At 47.7% G+C, this 16,491-nt stretch overlaps 1 protein-coding gene across 14 annotated transcripts in view; it reads left to right on the plus strand.

The window, feature by feature from the left end:
- The window catches only part of NDNF (neuron derived neurotrophic factor), a 43,715-nt gene extending 27,889 nt beyond the window's left edge, over positions 1-15,826 (plus strand). For 10 of the 14 annotated variants that reach the window (XM_080373595.1, XM_080373594.1, XM_080373596.1 and 7 more), the window contains 3 exons: positions 11,533-11,721; positions 12,744-12,868; positions 13,767-15,826. In XM_080373595.1, the coding sequence (XP_080229721.1) occupies positions 11,533-11,721; positions 12,744-12,868; positions 13,767-15,160 (1,708 nt within the window). In that variant the 3' untranslated portion in view covers positions 15,161-15,826. The other 4 variants (XM_080373593.1, XM_080373587.1, XM_080373590.1 and 1 more) reach the window with 4 other exon arrangements.
- The last annotated feature ends 665 nt before the right edge of the window (positions 15,827-16,491 follow it).

Consider the following 16,491-nt stretch of genomic DNA (forward strand, 5'->3'; position numbering starts at 1 on the left):
AGATCGCTTATCACAGCTCTGCAGTTGACCCTGGCAGGTTTGAAACTCTTAGGGTATGGTACGTCCCTTCAGAGCGCCTATCTTTTTCCCCTTGGGAAAGACTTTTCAGCTTAGTCAAGCACAAGTCCACTGCTTAGAAAACCCAAGAAGTGTTAGAAGGCCACCTTGAAGACTGGCAGCTCCCAAACATGCTCCTATCCTGCCTTGGTATGATGGACTGGTGGCCGGTGAGCTGTGGTTGGATTTGTAGTGTCTTGTAACCTCTTCAGAGAGATGCACATGCTGGCTCCTCGTGGCCATGCTTCACTGTCTCTCTGGGCACGTACCATTTTGCCCTTTGGAGACGAATCCCTTCTCCATCGAATGGCTCCTTAGCCCTGGGGAGGTCCAGTGGTGCTGGGTGAGCAGTGCCCGCCGAGCGGCTCAGGATGCGGGCTGCGTTACGGCCATGGCTCCTCCAGCATCTGGCCATGCTTGTCCCGAATCTTTCGTCCATTTCTGTGAGAGCCTTGAGTAACCCCAGGAGCCACCCCAGCACCACCTGGGCGCTCTCCTCCAGTGAGGGTCCGCGCTCCCTCACAGGCATGGGGCGGGCTTGCTGCTGTCATTTGTCCCAGTGACTGGCGGGAGGGTTAGGAAGGAAATGGGGGCTGGAGCCTCCACGCAGGGATCTGGGCAGGGTGAATCTCACCCACCACGCTGTGGGAAGGTCGGGCTGTTGGGTGAAGCAGACGTTTGGATTTTCTCTGGAGGCAGTGGGAAGTGTCAGGCACCACAGGGGATTACCTCAGGTAGCTGCATCGAGAAATTCTGGGCAGCTAATACTGCCCACTAACAATTTTCATTAATTTGCTGAGTGGCCCTCTATGGGAATCTGTGTCTTTCTTAAAGCAGGATGTTAAGGAAATAAGTGGCGGTAGGCAAAACGTAGCCAATGTGAGTGTTCCTGCTTTTCCTCATCACTATCCACGTAGCGTACAGAAGTGAGCATGCGAAAGCAGTGATTTTCGGAGTGACACACAGGAGAAGTGGTGAGGCTGGTCATCCTCCCTGTGATGTGGTTCACTTGCAATGGGCCGTCATGTGCTCTCGGCCACCGCAGCCTCTGAGGAAGCCACCAGAGCTAATGGTGTGACTAAGAAATTGTGTGTGCTGCTTTCTAGGACAGTGCGGACCAGCATGGGGGACAATACCCACGCGGGGTCTTGGCAAGTCTTGGCGGCTGTAACTGTGGCTGAGGTCTGCCAGCTCTAATGCTGAGCACACTGGTAGAAATATGTAAATAGCAATATCTTTAGCACTACATTTGATACTTTCCATTTTCAAACACTTGACAATTGTTTACATATTTTCAGCAACCCTCTTCAAACTAGGGAAAACGAGACACAGCATCTGTGAATTGCCGTGATACGTAACAAATCATTATCAGAGAGCACCTGAAGGGTTCATTAAGGACTTTTAAGGACTGACATTTCTTTTGCATGCCTTTAAAGCTGAAGGCAGTTAATATTAAAAGTCAATGTGGTTTTGGACAGCAAGTTCAATCAGAAAAAAATGGATTCTGATGGTGATTAAGGAATTGGAAAGTCTGGGCGGTCACCTATCAGTGTAACATGTATTACTGTCATCATAACTAATATGGGCTAGACTTAATTTGGTAGAAAAAGTTACAGGTTTTTTTAAGTCATAGTTTTTTTGAAGTTAGCCGAGGATTTGGGTTACATGATTCAGGTGTAACTAAAAGCAACACCAGGGTAAGACTTAAAAAATAAAGGAAAACAGAATAAGAGAAATAACTTTTTTCCCCTCTGTTCATATAAATTATCTTTTCTTCTTGTCCCATATCTAGTTAACTATGGGTGTTCCTGGATGGAAAAAAACTAGAATCCAACTTACAATTGGAGTTGGTGCCAGATGCCTCTAGAGTTTCTGTTTGAGTTCATGTTGCTCTGTCTTTGCTCCAAGATATCCACTGCCACTGCGGGACATGGTCCTGGCAGCAGCGCAGAGATGCGGTCACTTCCCTGGGGGTCGGAGAATCACCTCCTGGGCGTGAGCACCCTAACAGGGGCTGTTACCCATTCTTCCAGCTGCCAGAGGGCTTTCTGGAGAGCTGCTGCTGTTACTCTCCTTGCTATCGCAGGCATCACCGGTCATTACTGGTTAGCCTGGAAGCACTGAGGAACCCTAGGCAGTGAAAGGGAAGATATGGTAAAATTGCAAATGAGAATTTCTGAGTAGCTGTTGCAGGAAAACTGTGCGCAGAGGTATGGAAGTGGGTAGGAATACTAATGTGCTGGGGCTGGCTGTGGTTTGTAATCCTGCGTGCACGTGTGGTGGTGTTCCCGACGCTGAAGAAAACTGCGTGGCTGATGGAAGCTGAGGGAATCGGCCTCCGTGCACTGAAAAGGGTTTCAAAGTAGCCAGCAGTTTTCCTTTTTTTAATCACCTACCAAAAAGCAGAAGGGAAGAAGTGCATAAGCGATTCCAGCACACTCACAGCACAGCTTTCCACAGAACGTGAGCATTCTGGTTGACACCAGAGCTGCCGGTGGCTCGGCTTCCCCCCGCGGCTGCCCTGCAAGTTGTGCCGGTGACCCGGAGCCCCTTCGCTGTCGCTGCTTCTCCCGCAGCTCCCGGCCCTGTGTGAGCCCTTGGTTTTCTCCCCTTTAACAAACACGTTGCTGGCCGCAGGCAGCTGCCAGCCGAGTGGTGTTCCCCAGGCCTAGGAATGGCTCAAGCAACTTTAACTCCTTCAGTAGTTAATGCAGTTAATGACTTTGGGTTTATATTTTGGTGTTTTCCAAAGGTCTTTCTGACCTCCAGCTGTAAGCCCCGGCAGTTTGAGGATGTGATTGCAGGATGCATGGACCCTGGTTCTGTTCCTGCTCTTTATCATACCCTGATGCTTCAGTTATCCCTGTCCCTCGTGGGTTTTGGCAAGGGCACTTGATCATAATGTCATTCAGAAGTATTCCAGAGAAACAGTGGGAAACTCTACCAACATGCTTGTGTTGGTTGTAATTTGTAATTGTTCATTATGTTCCTCCCCGCTAATCCCTTTGCTGCAATTCATTGTGGAGAGACAGTACCATACACTCAGAGAGCTGTGCTAAAGGCAGAATGACTTGGCCGAGGAAAGTAGCTATTGTTTCATGATTAAAGGAAGGGATTATATTGGGATTTCCTTGAACAAGGAAAGTCGCTGCCCCACTTTTATTGCTTGTAACAAGAGGATAATAATTACTCTCCATTATAAAACACCTCCAGAACTTGCAATGAAACACTTGTGGAGCTGCGTGGCATTCAGGGTTGGTTATCTTAAATGGCCTGGAGTTGTGCAAACTAAGATTTCTCCGCCTTACCTTATTTCTCCTGCTGGGGCTCAACCCCTACTGAGACTATGGAAAAAAGTCACTTCCCTGAGTTGGGCGTGAGATTTTCCTCTGGCAGAGCCGGTACCGCTCACCTGTTTGGTGATGCTTGCCCTCTCCAGGAGCGACGTCCAGCCACCCTGGGGGTTTTGTACGGGCTTGGGAGGATGAGCAGGTATGACAGAAAGGACCCAGGCCAGCCCGTGCCCGAGCGGCCAAGGGAAGTGGTGGAGCTCGGTGCAGGGGGCCAGCCGGCAGCTGGCTGCCACCCAGTGCTCCAGCACATCCCTTCTTCCCCTGCCGCTGCCACCCCCTCGCAAGCAGAGGTACGAGAGAACAACTGAGCATTGTACCAGAGGTCGCTGGGGACTCGCTGTTTGTTTGGTTTTGACACTCACCGCTGAGTCACATGGGTCGAGATGGCTGTGAAGGAGAGAAGCACTGGTATGTGGTCTCTGATTAAAAAAAGAAAAACTACGAGGCATTTCCTCAAGTGTCCCAAATGGCATCTCCTGGCTCAGCTGGTTTTTGAAGCATCCAGCTACGGCCAGCTCGAGGATGGTGATTTCCATGTGATCAGAGTTGAATCTGTTTCCACTAAAAGTGGAAAAATAAATAAGGCTCATCTTAGAAACAAAATAGTCCATGTAAAATTTGGTTTCTGATACCGTATCTCCCTGAGTATGTTTGCTTTTCAACATGTCTAATTTGAGACAGCTCTGCATTTTACAGTGTAACCCCTTCAGACTTAGCCTCTTTCCTATTTGTAGTCTGTTGTCACTGTTGTTCGTTAGGATTTAGTGGAAATGTACCCTAATTTCTTCATACTTTCTTATTTTTATAGTTGGCTTTTTTATCCCGTGCGACTGTGATTTGCTTTGCTAAAACAGTGCTCCCAGCAAAGGAAAATTAAGGACTGAATTAGAATTGCAAGAGGCTGTCGGTTAATCCACAGATTACTGACACGGTGGACCCTGAGTGCTTCAAAGGCACCATTATAGTCCATCGTGTCCGTGCGTACTTAGGGAGCTTTAATCCATGGATTACAGGTCTGTAAATGCTCCTGCCCTCCCAGTTACAGCGGGTTCTGCCAACAGGAGCTGCCATGTCAAGCTGGCCGCAGTGCTACACAAAAATACGTCTCTGGCAAATGCATGGAGACAGCAATCCACTCCTGCATCCCTGTTGGGGCTGCATCCCTAGCCCCCACCCGCCTGCTCTGTAGGGAAAGGTTTTGGGCTGGTGCACACCTCCGGCGAGGGGCTGGCTGGGGCTGCGCTGGCTGAGCTCCTGGCTCGGCTCCTGGCTACTGCAGCCCTGCACAGCCCATGCTTTTTCCCAGGCACGAGGCAGGACCGGACAACAAGATTTCAAGAGTGCTGGTTTTAACAAGAAAACAAGCCACCAAAACCACCCAAATAAAAAGCATACCAAACATTTTCCAGATCCTTTAGGGAATAGTAATATTGAATGGAAGGCCTTTGCTTTTCCCCTCTGGTCTCCCCCTAAACAAACTGAGCAGCTCCCAGTAACTACTTAAATTTTTTCCTTGTTTGCACGTTAAAAATAACTAATTGTATTACTGTCGAAATTGCTGGGTGCTTTTAAGCTCCTGTGTGGCTGAGGCGATAACTCTGCATGCTGAGGTACATGCATTTATGTTATATATCTTTGGAAATGAAGTGTATAATGGAAAAGCTCACAGCCTCTTTACTTGCGGCGTTCCTATAATAAGTCAAAGAAGTCACACAGTGCCCTTTTATTTCCGAAGCGGGACTTAAATCACATCAATAAATCTACAGACTTATTAAGAGATGCAGCATGGGTAATGTAAACAACCAGAAAAAAAAAATCCCAACACACCAGAGTTTAAAAATAGGACAGAAGGAGGAAAAAAGTTAACCATCCATACAATAAAAAGAGAAGAAATGTAACACAAAAGCACTGTGGCGGGCAGTGCCTTGAAATTATCCTCAGTAAATTACAGTCGTGCACTTCCCACTCTGTAATTAAACATTAGAGTTCATTTATTCCAGATACATTTGCTTGGGGTAAACTCAGTTCTTTTGATTTGTTATTGTAAATCCTTTACAGGCCTCTGTGACCTGCAGACAGTTGAGAAGCAAAGCAAATGATTTCCATAGATCAAGGCACTTGAAGATGACTTGTGAACAGTCCTGGCGTTGCGCGCGGTGAATCTGACCCTCTCGGCTGCCTTGTTGTGGGGTGTAGGTGTGCTCGGTGCCGTGGAGCCTTCCCGGGAGCGTGCGTGTCTGCACGTGCCATACGTGCACAGGGAAGTCTGAATAGCAGTGCATGACTGCCTTGATCCCAAGCGGCTGAACACAAGGGATTCTCGGCTTTCTGCGTGGAATTTCTGTGATGGGATGTAAGGGGGGAGCCTCTCCTACCTCCTGGAGTACACTCTGTGCAACCGCTGTATTTTGCTGGGAAAAAACGGCTTGCTTAGGGCAGACAGAAAATACCGTAGGCTTGATTGGTGAAATCCAAAACTGGGTGATTTTACCTGCCCCCGAGGCTGCCCGTTTCTGGTTTTGGTTGTGGATGCACCCACCGCGCAGATCCTGCAGCCTGCGGGAAAAGCCGGTGAGGTGCTGCCCCAGCTCTAGCTAATTTGTCTCCTGACTCAGAACCTAAGCCAGCTGCAGATCCCGTTATCCTCTCGGTTTCTGCTTGTAATTGTAGTTTGCCCAGATATTTGCAGGCCTTTTGTACAGTGACGTTTGTTATGCAAAGGTCTTAAAGGCTGGACGGAGAGCTTGCCCACGTGGGATTTTGGAAAGGCTGGGTAACGCTCGCTGCCTGAGTGGCAATGGTTAAAAAGATGGAAATTAATTATAATCATCATAAAATCTGTGATCCAATGTAACAATATTTCCATGTTTGTGCTTATAGCTAAAATGTATGAAATGGCCAGACTGCTGCTTTTGTTTATTTAGTTTCTGAAGGGAAAAAAAAGAACCACCACCACCTCTGGCAAGGTGGTATGTTTTGAGGTGTTTCAAATAATATATATCCCTCTCCAAATGCACAGCATGCATTTTTCATCTGTTGATCTATTTAGATGAGTATGTTGGCGTTCATGAAGTAAACCTTGCAAGGCGTGGCTGTTGTCATGGGAGTGTTTGTGAGGCCCAGGAGCCGCGCACCTGGGGCCAGGGCTGCTGCCTTCCCGATTACAACAGAAGGAAGGAACCCCAGCCCCCTGCCCCGGCATCGTGCAGCCTGCCCGGGCTCCGCGGCCAGGGTCGGGTGGCCCCAGCCAGCGGGCGGGTGGGCCAGGAGCAGCCCTAGCTGGGAGGAGATGGGGACCCCCTGGCTGCTCCCTGCGCGCAGCCTGGCTCCCCGGAGCAGGTCAGTCTGCCGGGAGAAGGGGAGAGCGGGGGGGAAAAGGAAGGAAAAAAGAAAACTTTTTTTTGCTTTCTTTTGGAAACAGAGGAATATACAAGCAAGGCCTGTTTTCTCAAGGACGTTGCTCTTGTTGCTGGTCGAGAGCTGCTGGTGCCTGTGGTCCCTCCAAGCTGCGGTGGGTTTTTAACCTTACACTTTGTGCCGCACTCGGGTCTCTGCATGGGATCTTCTCCCCTCCAGTAGTGCAGGGGAGGCTGGCGTCCTGGCACGGGCTGGCGAGCCATCCCGTTCCCATGGACCAGGGTGTGATCCCCTGGGACACGGGTGCCGGCTGTGTCTCACAGCCGCTGCTCTGTCCCCCCTCTGTAGCCCGCAGCCGGGGGCCAGGGCGGGAGGTTTGCCTTCGCGCTGGGTTTGAGGCTTGGTTTGGAGAGTTTGGAGAAGAAGTGAGAGGTAAAGATGGGCCATTAGAGGGCACTTTTGCAATCCCGGAGAAGGAAAATGGTGCTTATTATTTCACTTAGGACTGTTTATTTTGGCACTCTCTTAAATTCGGTGATAAACAGCAGGCAAATCCCTCCAGTCAGCAGGAATATATCAATAAAATATTGACTCAGAGTTTAAAAGAAAAGAAAACAAGACAAACTTGTAGAAAAGGGAATAAAAGGCATTTAGGAGGTGGCACAGCCTGGAGAATAAAAAATCACACAACATATTTCACATAATTTGTATGGCTTTACAGTGCAGCACTTAGGCCTCAGCTTGTACCTGGCTTCTAGAAATGAAACCGGCTCGGAGCACGGCACCCTGAGACAAGAAAATTGTTTGTTGGAACTATCCGAGGGCTGGATGGGAGAGCATGAATTCACGTGCTCACATCGAGCAAGTGCATTTTCTGAGGGCCTCTGCCAAAGTCATTGCCTGGTAGTGAACTGGCCCAGACAGAAACAGGGGACGAAGAAATGGTTGGTTGTTTTTTTTGCTTTCCTCTTGATGTTTTGCATGTGTAAACTATAGAGGATTTAGTTTAAAACTGCCAAATTGCAGTGAGTGCGCTGCAAAAAATAAAATCTGTTGATTAACTGGTGTGAAAGGGTGGTATAGCGCTGACAGCACAGTTTCCAAAAACCGCGAGTGAGTTTTGAATGCCTCTTTGCTGTTGAGGTGTCTCACTTTTGGAAGTGTTGTGCATTAAAACTGGGCCCACGTGAAGCCTCTGAGGTGGGGTAAGTGAAAAAGAAAGCACTCAAAACTTTATTTGCTCGTTAAGGAGCAAAGATTAGAAAACTTTCCTTTTGACAACTTTGCAAGCTGTTTCGTGTATGGGATGGGCCAGTGCTGCGTGCCCAGGCTGGGCAGGGATCACAGAGCTAATTGTAATGTGTCTTCTATTTTTAAGCCAAAATACTATTACAATTAGATAAAGAAACCAGAGACAAATCTGTACCCTGTTACTGTGCCATGGTTGTTAACAGGGACAGGAGCGCTGTCTACGGGAGTTTTTTAAGTGACTCAGCTAGTGAAATTATTTAAGAAGTGGAGCTTAGCCTGGATAGTCCTATAATCAAAAATCGTTTATTTTAATAGAGGTTACATTGCACTGGAACGGACTATGGGAATATACAAGATTGCAGTTTCAAGGAGTTCATGTGGAGGACGCTGTCTGCAGAAAGCGTCAGAGTTTCTTACCTAACCAAATAATCTGCTCTAACTGTTGTGATTAAGTTGGAAAGAATTTGTTCCCTGTTGGCTAACGGTAATACTTGAAAGATCAATAAACAGCATGTTAGAGCACAGGAAACTCATCCTGCTCTGTGTGAGGGGAGATTTTTGCTGACTTTGGTGACTCAAGTCAGCAAGTATTTTGACTTACGATCTTTGCTCCAAAAGGTCAAATGTGGTCAAATGTCATTAACTTTGCTGATAAGTATCAACACTTCAGACTGAATTTGAGAAAATATGTCTGTTGTCATCAAAAGCTAACTCAGGACCTGGTCGGGAGAAATTTTGACAAACGTTGGGAAAGCTAAATCAGGATTTAACTGTAAGTAGCAATTGCATGTCTTAGTTTGCTCCCTTCCGTAGGGCAGGCTGCTGCAATAACCTGTTAGGAAAACATCCCAGACACTAACGGAGCGCACAATTTGAGAGCTGTGAGTGCCAGAGGTGAAGCGTTACAAGCCCTGCAAACGGGGAACCATGGCAGTATGTTGCTCTCACCAGGTTATCACCAAATAAATAAGGGCGCAGCCTTCTCCAACTTCAAAATAACTTTTGGCAGCCTCAGAACAGGCAGGGCTTCCCCAAGATGCTGGGGCCATCGACTGGCAAGCTTGCCGCAGGGCTCCCTGGCACACTTGCCACTTGCTTGCAGGGGGATGGAGCTCCCCCATCGTCTCCATGCCCACCTGGGACTCGACTGCGGGGGAAACTCTGCCAGGTGCACCTCTAGCAATCACCTTCATCTTTCCTGTGGTTTTCCACTCAGGAAGGGGAGGGTCTGGCTGCAAATAGAGGAACATGGGGCAGGCCAGGGAGCGAGAAAGCTGAGGAAGGCGTAGCAGCTCTTGGCGTGAGGAAAGCACGAGCGAAAGGAGGCGAAGATAACATTGCATCCTGGCAGGGGAGTTTTCAGTACGTGTCATTGGTGGCTTACGGTTACTTCAGGGTTTGCTAAATGTTTTCTCTTGCGTCACCAGTTTCAGTGAGAAAACGAGAGAGATGAAGGATGGGGCCCAAGCTGGACAGCAGGAGTTGGAGGAAACAGTAGAAAGCGGGGTGGGAATGAGCTGAGGTAACGGCTCTAGGGACAGCAAGGAGGAGGGGAGGGGGGTGCAGAGGGAGGGGGTGAGCGGTGCAGTGGGGGCTGCGCCGTTGGTGGAAGGAGCAATTAAATAGCAATGATGTCAGAGGCAGAGGAAGCAAGATGAGGGTGAAAATAGCCCTCTGTGGGCCTTGCTGGTGCTGGGGGACCTGCTGTCCTGCACGTGCCTTTAGCCGTGCTGGAAGTGGGGCGGGCTGCAGGGCAGGCAGATGTCGCGGCCTCTTCTCAGCACACGGCAGGAGGAGAGCTAGAGGCAGCAGGGCGCGGGGATTTGGGAACATTTTGTCAGGAGCTTGGGCGTGAAAAAGAGGACAGGACCTTGTGCTGCCTGTGGCGAATTCCCACGTTTGGGGTGCTGGTACTCGCGGTGAGCTTCAGCAGGGATGTGGCGATGAGGAGGGGGGCAGAGGCTGGCAAGCTGCTGGCCACCTGCCTCTGCCAAGAGGAGAGTGGGAAGAGGCAGGTGGGGATGCGGGGGCTGCCGGGGAGTGGGGCTTGGGGTCTTGCTGAAAGCTCCCAAAAGGTGGGCTGGGGTGAGAAGGAGGGTCCTGCGTCCTGGCCGCACTGTCCTGTAGTGGCTCCTTTGGGACTTTTGGAAGGTAAAGCCATGGGAGGGTGGAAGGAGGAGCCTCCTGGGCTCTGTTTCTATTTTCACTAAGGCCTTGAAGGGGAAGAGCAATTCTGCTGTGGCTTAGATGGCATCATGCCACTTCTCGAGGAGCTTTGTGTTTGCTATTTTTACATAAAATATTGGGGAAAGGTCAAGTGAAGGGGAAAAAACCCACCTCCAATCTCAACAGCAGATTTGACCTTAAAGGTAAAAAGCAAGAGTGCATTACAAAGCCAGAGTTAATGTGCAGTGCAGTACAAGGAGCGCTGTGTGACCGCACATTCAGCCAAGTAACGAGATAAAACTGTTCCTGCCAGCTCAGCTTTTTATCATGCTTCTCCCCAAAGGCAGTGGAGAACATGGTTTAGGTAACAGCCTAGACCTCTTTCTTCTAATTTTAAGAAACATTACCATTTAGCGATTTAACCTTGCTATGCTCATACCAGAAGTGGGCTTTGTTTCCTCCCCGGCCCCCCCGCCCCATACCAGAGCTGTTATATATGAGATCATCTACTGTACTGAAAGGAGATTTCCAGCCTGTCCCACTGTATACGTTAGGGTAGTCATTACTGACCTAGTTGTAGACATAATAATGAGAGGCTGAGATTATGAATTATTATGCCCAATTTGTAAGGGATTCTCTGCTTTTGTGTTTTGCAATTCCCATCAGGTTTGAGGATTAAGCCCTGCTGAATTGCATGCTAATACCAATGTGCTTTGAATATGTGTGGGTTTATATCACATGTTTTCCCAATTCGCTATTTTTATAAAGAACAATTTCACTGGAAATATTTACTTTTCAAAGGATTGTTGGAAGCCCAACTGAAATCTAAGGAAAGTGCAGTCGATGCACTCTCCATCTGCTCTGTGCTTACTCTAGCTCCCATGTCCAGCGAGCTCTGTTCCTGCTATGGCAAAACACCAACCTGTAGCTCTGCCAGAGTTGGTGGCTTTTTCTCTTTGTTGCTGAGAGATACCGGTTTGAAACCAGCGCGTGGGCTTGCTTTCCATCGCAGTTCAAGTTGGAAAAATCTTATATACATACTTGTCCCAAGCTCTGTGATGATGTGAGCTTAGTCCTTACAATAAGTATGCCTAGCGCTCATATGGCCGTACAGCGCAGGTGCCTCTGCCAAACATACAGTGCGTGTAACGCTGTCACAGGTGTGCCTGCGTTTCAGCAGTAAGTCAGCCCACAGGAGCCACACAAGGTGGCAGTTAGCCGAGTCAGTGACTGTGGGGCACGCGTAAACTGGTGCTTCACCACAGCCTCGCCCACCAGTGTGGGACAAACAGCTCCTGCTGCATGTGGTGCGGCCCCCCTCAGGTGGGACTCCCTGTTGTTGCTGTAGGATGCTCCTGCTGCGCTGCCCGCTGCTGCTGCTGCTGCTGCCGCTCAGCTCCAGACCCCAGAAGTTACCTACCAGAGATGAGGAGCTCTTCCAAATGCAGATCCGGGACAAAGCGTTTTTTCATGATTCGTCAGTCATCCCAGATGGAGCTGAAATTAGCAGCTACCTCTTCCGAGACACCCCTAAAAGGTATTTCTGTCCGGCTCAAGCGAGGAGATTGTACTTTGAAGATACTAGCTTTATTGGCTGGGTGTTTTGAAATTAAATTTGGATCCAAACCAGAAAAATACAAATGCCAGTATTCTGTCTGGTGGGGTAACAATGCGAGTTTCCATCCCAATCTGGCCTCCCCAGCTGAGGGTCTATCCAGTTTATTTGATTTCTGGGATAAGCCCAGAGCTCCCACAGACCACAGAAGTTCCCTGAAGTGGGGCCACTAACCATGTCTGGAGGCAAAGGGAGCAGGAAGGAAATTAGAAACTACAGGCTTACCCACCACACTGGTCTCTCTTCATTATTTCATATTGTGCTTTAAAGAAGCAGCATAAGTCAGTCTGGTCTGAACTCCCCACTTCCCAGCCTTGACCCTATGGGTCCAAGAATGCTGAGGTTAGACTGGGGAAGAATCTGAGGCTCCAAAATGTTCAGGCAGGACGAGCACTGCCACCTTCCTGCTCATATCACGCACCTCCTTCAGCCTTCATCAATGAAAAACATTGACTAAATTATGTGTAGTGTCTGGGGGGATGTGGGAGGACAGCTGAATGTGTATGTATCTATTTGTGCTTCTAGGGCCCTTACCTGGACATAGCATAAAATGTGTGGTCTCCTTCAAAAAGCATATCCCTAAATTCCAGGAAAGATCCCGTTTCCCTCATTTATACCTCTGTGACCATTTATACCGTATATAGTTAGTGTAGGGGTAAAAAATGAAGCTGATGGAGAGGAGAGCAGGAGGCCAGAAACCCCTCTGCCATGTCTTGACAAGCAAAGCGTGAACTCTGCACTAACGTGTTAGTGGGGGCACTCCCCTCACCTCCTTAGCTCTCGCCCCCCAGCCTTTCCATAGTCCCTCTGCACACGCTTGCCTGTCAGTAATGCTTCTGTCTCTGTTGCCTCCCCAAGACCGACATTGATTATGTCAAGTCAGGCCCTGCCAGTTGGCTGCCATCGGGGTTTATTGACGTATGGGTCTGTTAACCTTCTCCTAGGTATTTCTTTGTGGTTGAAGAGGACAACACTCCCTTAGCAGTGACAGTGACCCCATGCGATGCCCCTCTGGAATGGAAGCTGAGTGTGCAGGAGCTCCCAGAGGAAGCCAGTGGAGAAGGTTCAGGTAACAGCCCATCAAGGACTTCCCTTGCACCTCAGAGACCTGCTTTTCTCCTGGATGCAAAGCCCCTCAAAGCAGTCTCGGTGTGACGCTGAGTCTATCTTTATGACCTCCTGCTGCTTGGATCTTCAGTCTCAGTCCTGACATTTTGTAGGAAACTGGCAGCTGGTAGCAACATGACAAGGAAGAGGGCTGTAAGAAAGGAAGAGTAAAACCTGAGGTTATAGCTACAGAGTGCACTGGATGCTGCCACAGCAAACTGCGTTTGCACAAAGTAACTCGATTTCACAGGGGCTTTGCTGTGAGCTGTGTACACGAGATAAGAACTGGAGAGACAGGGCTGGCATTGCAGCAGGGCTGAGCTCACCCCTTTGAGGGGACTCACCTATAGAGTGGAGCGTATTACAGCCATAGAACTGCTACTCAAAAGAGAAAAGGTCTTTGGCTTTCAGAGCTTCTCACACAAGTGCTAGCGTCTCATCCATGCCACATTGTAAGGTGTACACACCTTTGCCCCCCGCTGTATTTAGGCACAACATTTTAGTGTGACTGGAAGGGCCAAAGCTAAGAAGTCCAAGTCCAGAAACAGGCAGCGGAGTCAGTTCCCCCAGGGGAATGGTGCGGCATCTCCACGTTGGCTGCCTGAAGTACTGTAGTGGAAGGCATTAGCTACCATTCACAAGACTCCGTTAGTACTGCTCAGGTGCAATTTCTATTGCATTTTTTTTAACCTGAGTGCCAAAGCAATTTCCCTCTCTTCGACAGAAGTATCAATTACATCTTCCTCAGAAGATAAACCCTTTTTCATCTCACTTTGTGTGTTTTGTGTCTGTGTCTGTTATTATTTTCTCGTGTTTGCAGATGGCGTCTGTACAAACATTTTTCTTTGCTTGTAATCTAGGTGAACCAGAACCTCTTGAGCAACAGAAACAGCAGATTACTAATGAGGAAGGCACAGAACTGTTCTCTTACAAAGGCAATGATGTTGAGTACTTTGTGTCCTCTAGTTCCCCATCTGGTTTGTACCAACTAGATCTGCTGTCGACAGAGAAAGATACACATTTTAAAGTGTATGCAACCACTACTCCAGAGTCAGACCAACCTTATCCTGAATTACCTTACGATCCCAGAATTGATGTCACTTCTCTGGGACGTACAACCGTGACGCTGGCGTGGAAGCCAAGTCCCACTGCCTCCTTACTGAAACAGCCGATTCAGTATTGCATAGTCATCAATAAGGAGCACAATTTCAAAAGCCTCTGTGCTGTTGAAGCCAAGCTCAGTTCTGATGATGCCTTCATGATGGCTCCAAAACCAGGTCTGGATTTCAGTCCATTTGACTTTGCCCATTTTGGCTTCCCCTCAGACAACAACTCTGGCAAAGAACGCGGTTTCCTAAAATCATCGTCAAAGTTTGGGCGCCATACGTCCTCAAAGCCGAGAGTTGACCTGCACAAAGTTTGTATCGGGAACAAGAACATCTTCACAGTGTCTGACCTGAAGCCCGACACACAGTACTACTTTGACATGTTCGCAGTGAATACCAACACTAACATGAGCACCGCGTACATTGGCACCTTTGCCAGAACGAAGGAGGAGGCTAAACAGAAAACAGTCGAACTGAAGGACGGCAAGGTTACAGATGTATTCATCAAGAGAAAGGGAGCCAAATTTCTACGGTTTGCTCCCGTTTCATCTCACCAAAAAGTCACCTTCTCCATTCATTCATGCCTGGACGCTGTTCAGATCCAAGTTAGAAGAGATGGAAAACTTCTCTTGTCTCAAAACGTGGAGGGTGTGCGGCAGTTCCAGCTTCGAGGAAAAGCAAAAGCTAAATATCTCATTAGGTTGAAAGGGAGCAAAAAAGGCGCTTCTGTGCTGAAGATCCTGGCTACAACAAGGCCTAACAAGCAATCATTTCCATCTCTTCCTGAAGATACACGAATCAAAGCCTTTGACAAACTCCGCACATGTTCTTCGGTCACGGTGGCGTGGCTGGGCACACAGGAGAGAAATAAATTCTGCATCTACAAAAGGGAAGTGGATGACCATTACAATGAAGAGCAGAAGAAAAGAGAGCAGAACCAGTGCTTGGGTCCAGATACAAGGAAGAAATCGGAAAAGGTTCTCTGTAAATACTTCCACAGCCAGAACATCCAGAAAGCAGTGACCACAGAGACAATCAGAGGCCTGCAGCCTGGCAAGTCCTACCTGCTGGATGTTTACGTGATAGGGCACGGCGGGCACTCTGTGAAATATCAGAGCAAATTGGTGAAAACGAGGAAGTTCTGTTAGTGCCCGTGTACATAGAAATATATGGAACTCCAGTCCGAACATTATCCTACTTCCAATATATGGATTGACTACTTGCACAGCTGAGAAGTTGTGACCTGTATTTGTACTGTGTAGAAAAGATATCAACTTGTATATTTATGTTTACATAAGTAATTGTTCAGAGGAACTGAGGCTGGTGCTCTCTGGTAGCGTCTGGCAATGGTATTATCATGTGTCCGGTGACCCACATGTGATGCTCAGTAGATGTCCAAGGTAGCGGGAAACCTCAAAGGAACTGGCACTCCTTTGCTTCCATATTGCATGAACTGCTTCTAAATTATTTTATACTTAAAAGGCTGAGATACATCATTCGTCCACCTTGTTATTCACACACCAAACCCACAGACATACACCCTTTCTCTCAGTGTAGATGGTAGGGTTTCTGTAAATTGTTTTATAGAGTCTTGTTTTAAATGTTTATGTTTCTATGATTGTAAACTATTAAAATCTTCCCCAATAAAATACAGATCTAAACTAAGTATTAACTGGGCTGCACATGAAGCAGTTTCATTGCTAATGTAAATTCTTACCTAGCTGATTTTCATGTTTAAATACTGTATGTATTTCATGTACAAAGTTGCCATAACGTTATATTCCTGTACATAAAATTAAAAATATTAGATTATATTTTGTTTCTTTTTTCTTGACCTTCTAAGGGGGCAAACAGACTTGGGGACAGAAGAGGCATGCTGAAACTTGAATTGGATTCAGCTGGGACAGGCTTCTCTTCTGTCATTCTTCATCCTTTTGGGCAAGGTGACTGAAGTCCAGTAGAATTACTGATGTTACCGAGCCAGTTAAAATCTGCAAGGGAGTGCAGGCCATTGAAGGAGGGGTATTTGTGGCGTACTCTGGGTCTACCAGTGATCCAAGCACTAAAGGAGCAGGACAGCACAGAGGAGCTTCCCTTGTCCCAGGTGAGAATGGATCCTGTTTCATCGTGGTTGTGAGTGCCACCGGTGCTTCACAAGGAGATCGCAGTCTGAGTTAGACAGACCATATGATTCAAACAAGTAACACACCAGAGAACCAGTTGTTATTTTTGTTAGATTATCATTGGAGACGTTTGCTTTCTGGATGCTGCTGGTTTTGACTGCAAGTAATAACAAGCTGAGAGTATTATTTTTTTTCCATTGACAAGAATGGTAATGCTAAGAAAAAATTGTGTACTTTCATTTAAATTGCAGTTCTTTCCAGTGTTTAGATTTCTTTAAAATATTAAACGTCTGGATCTCATCTTTTCTAAATTTTCTTACTTGTTTTCCCACATCACCTTCATTCACTCAAAAACT

The sequence above is a fragment of the Falco punctatus genome (genome assembly GCF_963210335.1).
Source record: "Falco punctatus genome assembly, chromosome: 1".
Lineage (NCBI taxonomy): Eukaryota > Metazoa > Chordata > Aves > Falconiformes > Falconidae > Falco > Falco punctatus.